Raw genomic sequence first — 3,034 nt, 5'->3', positions numbered from 1 at the left:
TAGATGTTTATTTCTGAGACAGATGCAGTTGTAACCTAAACATTTATTTTCTCTCTCTCTCTCTCTATATATAGAATGTTTACTAGTAACCTTTTGGAAAGGAGACTTTTTTATATGTCCCTGTTTTGAATTATGTTGTAGACTGCAGAAATAACATTTTAGTTGCAGGGAATTGCAAAAAATTTTCATTTGCTTCTGTCCCCTTTTGAAAGCCACTGATGCTTCCCAAAGGCATATACAACACACAAAAAAAGCATCTCCAATCTGTAAGCACAATCACAAACATGGCACTTAGTCTAAATAAAATAGTTTTATGTAGCCTAACAAATATATGACATTATTTCAAATAAATGAGAAAAAAAAGTGGGTCGAGACTCGAAACTATGAAAATAAATGTTTAGGTTACAACTGCATCTGTATCAGAAATAAACATCTATTTGATATATATATATATATATATATATATATATATATATATATATATATATAAATCAAATAGAATCAAATAGATGTTTATTTCTGAGACAGATGCAGTTGTAACCTAAACATTTATTTTCTCTCTCTCTCTCTATATATAGAATGTTTACTAGTAACCTTTTGGAAAGGAGACTTTTTTATATGTCCCTGTTTTGAATTATGTTGTAGACTGCAGAAATAACATTTTAGTTGCAGGGAATTGCAAAAAATTTTCATTCAAATAATGATCAATACTGCTGAAGACCTCGATTAGCTGGTTCTGATTTAATTAGCTGGTTTAATTAGGGTTGGAGCTGAACCATGGCCCTTCAGGAGTGGAACTGGTTAATAGTTATTTTATAAAACATATCCTCAAAAAAATTCATAATGTGAACTAATGCTTTTTAGTAAAGACTACTAATGCCAACTTGATTTGTCTGCTACAACCACTAAATGTTCTATGTTAATACAACTTAACCCGTTTAGTTTCACCCTGTGTAAAAACTAAAGTTGTTTAGTGCAACGGGTTTCCACGCAATTTTCTAGTAAAGTCAACTAATTCGGGTTAAGAGTGTGTAAACAATGTTCATGATGTGAAGAATATTGCCATAGTAGATGTACTAGGCTGACAATTATTAATTCATTACAAATAAATAAATGTCATTATGATTATTTAAATGTGTTGTTTGAATATTTATTGCAGTAGTGATTAATTCAATTTGCAAATCACAAAAAAAAGTCAGAAATATCAATTCCAGAACACCGAATGATTCATTACTGCTCTAATCGGTCAAACAGGTTTGCAAAAAGGTCTTGTTCATGATCTCACAGAAAAAGTAATGCGATATTTTATAAGACAGAAAACAAAACGAGAGTTGGATGAGGTGAAAATTTGCATATTTACATACTGTATTTAGAACTGCCATTCTAATAACCAACATTGCTATGTATACTTTTTATACATTGTCCACAACGCACATGATTTTATTTATTGATGCTTTTATTGATTTGATTAGTGTTTCAGAGAAGGAATGGAGAAGAGATTAAAGTATAGAAGAGATTTTAAAATTAAGTCAGAAAATGTAAATGTATAATCAAAGTATCTGTGGAGCAGGATATAATATGCATATGATCTCACAGGTTTTTAGCACAAACATAGTTCTTTGAGGATGAACAGGGCACATCATTCCAACAACGGTAAGCTGTAGGTTGGAAAAATGAAATAAGTTATTCTGATCAGTATAGTAGTGTTAGAATCTAAATAAAATAGCATGTTCAGCTTATGGCATCTTAACGTCCAAATGAGCCATTTCATGTTAGGCTACTGTATGTAAATTATTATAGAAAGTAGCACAAAAAACTGCCTTCTTACAGCTCAAGGTGATGATCTCCACACAGTTTTCACCACCTACACCGACATTGTTAGGCTCTCCAGAGCACCAGTAGGTATAATCAAATGCAGTTCCATCACTCCACACCCACTGTCCTTCCTAATGAGTGAAGAAGGTAATTATGAAGAGTGCACTACTGTACTCCAACTCTGGCAAGAAGCTAATTCAGTCAAGCTTTGAAGAAATCAAACCATCTTCATTTGAATTTTTTTTTTATGTTTAAAGCAGAAATTTCAGTCTAGTCAAACAATTAAGTCTCTTTAGGCATACAACTTAACTTACTTGTTCACCATCATGTCCACCAGCCCAACAAATTATTGAAGAAGGCCACAGACTCAGCAGAAAATCGTGTTCAGGTTTATTGTGCACAGATACGAGATTTGCATCCAGACTTTGACAGTTTCTCTAAAGAGACATTTTTTTATTGTCAGTTCAAAATCTAACAGTTTTAACACAAAGCATCAATTACCTTTTAAACAACATTTGCAAACAAATTGGTCTGACTGATTATTTGCTCAGTATTAGTTTTCTGCCTTATTTATTTGCGGAAAATAAAGTTTTACTTTAAAAATATTAAACAAATCACCAGTCCCACTTTATGTAAAATGTCTTCATGTTGTAACATTTAAATTAATCATGTCCTATAATGCACTTACTTTGCACATAGTACATGTTTTTACCAGCCTGGTCTCATTGGTTATACGTAGGTATTAGTAATTAACATTTAATGATGCTGAAAGTACAATTTGGACATATTAAAAAAATAATAATAGTTTAAGTAAAATATACATAAATCTTTTATATCATAAAGATATGTGTTTTATTTAGATTTTTAAATCCCTTAACCGTACCTCCAAACCTAAACATAACCATTTTACATCAAATATAAAAACAACGCAATAGAGCGAAATGTGTGTGAAAATGACCATTTTAGTAACAGTACATCATTAAAAATATGCAATACAACATGAACAAAATAAGTACATTGTAGTGTACATAATTTGTAACACATAGTAGTTAAAGACACCTAATATAAAGTATGACCAAATCAGCTTGTTGTACTATAACTAGCACTTTACCTCTGCTGTGATCCAGTTAACCGACTGAGAGAAGAACTTGTAGCATCGGACTCCAAAATTTGTCCATCCATAGGGGCATTTTTCAGCTATCTCAGCTACATACAGTAC

General features: G+C 31.5%; 1 protein-coding gene across 1 annotated transcript; it reads right to left on the bottom strand.

Moving 5' to 3' along the window:
* Positions 1-1,457: 1,457 nt before the first annotated feature.
* LOC107570064 (ladderlectin-like) lies at positions 1,458-2,512 on the bottom strand. Its single transcript, XM_016256259.1, has 4 exons — positions 2,504-2,512; positions 2,130-2,252; positions 1,829-1,946; positions 1,458-1,658 (listed from the first exon to the last, which is right to left on the bottom strand). Exons 1-4 carry the CDS (start codon positions 2,510-2,512, stop codon positions 1,591-1,593), a joined length of 318 nt encoding a protein of 105 aa, XP_016111745.1. The 3' UTR covers positions 1,458-1,590.
* Positions 2,513-3,034: the final 522 nt, after the last annotated feature.

This window comes from Sinocyclocheilus grahami, unplaced genomic scaffold (assembly GCF_001515645.1).
Source record: "Sinocyclocheilus grahami isolate Dianchi unplaced genomic scaffold, SAMN03320097.WGS_v1.1 scaffold28.1, whole genome shotgun sequence".
In the NCBI taxonomy this organism is placed as follows: domain Eukaryota; kingdom Metazoa; phylum Chordata; class Actinopteri; order Cypriniformes; family Cyprinidae; genus Sinocyclocheilus; species Sinocyclocheilus grahami.
The sequence above is the reverse complement of the archived record's forward strand: the minus strand, read 5'-3'. Positions and strand labels throughout refer to the sequence as shown.